Consider the following 1,362-nt stretch of genomic DNA (forward strand, 5'->3'; position numbering starts at 1 on the left):
CACTTTTAGTTAAGTTACAGTCATAGCTATGTGGATTCTAAGTAGCTCACAACATGAGGGTGAAAAATAATGTATCCTTTATAAAAACCACTAGAGGGCAGTCAGTGTCAAGTCTCTTTCTCCGCTGTCACTATAAGATGACACTGATCTGCTTTGCTTATTGATCTGAACTGACTGACACTCAAACCCTTCACTGAACTAAATATATCCTTAACTGTTGGCTCAGCAGTGGCTGCAGCTTCAACTATTAAATCAGTTGCACTTCACCATCTCACTGTCTCAAAGAGATTTCAAGATAAAAAGCTGGAGGACTGAAGGAGCTGCTGTTCATTCTTGTGTTTGTTAGACTTTGTGATTAAAGCTGAATGAACCAGTGATTCTACAACGAGACCAACATTCACTTCTTGGATTCACTGAGGAAAAACTGTTTCTTCTTCTTTCACAGTATTCCCGTTTCAGCACCTTTCTAAGTGACCAATCAGTTTTTAAATGAGAGTGTGTGAGACTTTACAGACGTTCTTTTCAACTACACATCTGGTGCCTCAGTCTGTTTTTAACTCCCTACCCCTCAGAGTGCAGCACTGCTCTTCTCCTGACTCAACTTTAGTCTGTATGTCTCTTTACCTTTCAGCTCTGTATCTCAAATCAATATATCAGACTGACACAAATGCAAATCCACACACAGATGCAGAGTGAATCTGTGTCCAGAGGAGGAGGAAAGGAACTTTGGACGTCTGCTAGCTTCCTGTCATCTAAACTCTGTGTCTCTTTCAGCTGCTCGGGGCCAGTCCCTCACCTCCTCAGAGCCAGTGGTCAGCAGACCAGGAGAATCAGTCACTCTGTCCTGTAAAGTGGAAGGAGTTTCGCTCGCTTGGCTGCACTGGATTCGTCAGAAACCCAGCAAAGGACTGGAATGGATTGGACGCATTGATGGTGGAACTGGCACAATATTTGCCCAAAGCCTCCAAGGCCAGTTTATCATCACCAAAGACTCTTCCCAAAACTTGGTGTATTTAAAGGTGAAGAGTCTGAAACAAGAAGACTCTGCAGTTTATTATTGTGCTTGAGAGCCACAGTGACACCAGAGAATACAAAGCTGTACAAAAACTGAACAACGCTGATGTCTGGATGAGAAGTACTAAAGCATGTCAGGCTCTGAAAACACATTCCCCAGTGAATGATGGCCGGTTAACAATAAAACACATCATGTCACTGAAATGAGTTTGTGGCAGCTCTGCTGCTGCTGTTGGCAGCTGGATCCTGTGAGTCTCTCTGGATTTGTCATAGTCAACATTTCTTCTCTTGCTGTAGAAGTTGATCATTTTTCATGAAACATTTTCTTTTTTAACAGGTGTGAAGTGT

General features: G+C 42.7%; 1 gene segment (V, D, J or C); it reads left to right on the top strand.

Moving 5' to 3' along the window:
* Positions 1-1,067, top strand: part of LOC147817307 (immunoglobulin heavy variable 1-24-like) — a 1,957-nt gene extending 890 nt beyond the window's left edge. Inside the window, 1 exon segment of the V gene segment in view lies at positions 775-1,067. Within this exon segment, the coding sequence occupies positions 775-1,067 (293 nt within the window).
* The last annotated feature ends 295 nt before the right edge of the window (positions 1,068-1,362 follow it).

The sequence above is a fragment of the Seriola lalandi genome, unplaced genomic scaffold (genome assembly GCF_002814215.2).
Source record: "Seriola lalandi dorsalis isolate HSWRI2012SDOR001 ecotype SW California unplaced genomic scaffold, Sedor1 jcf7180002054975, whole genome shotgun sequence".
In the NCBI taxonomy this organism is placed as follows: domain Eukaryota; kingdom Metazoa; phylum Chordata; class Actinopteri; order Carangiformes; family Carangidae; genus Seriola; species Seriola lalandi.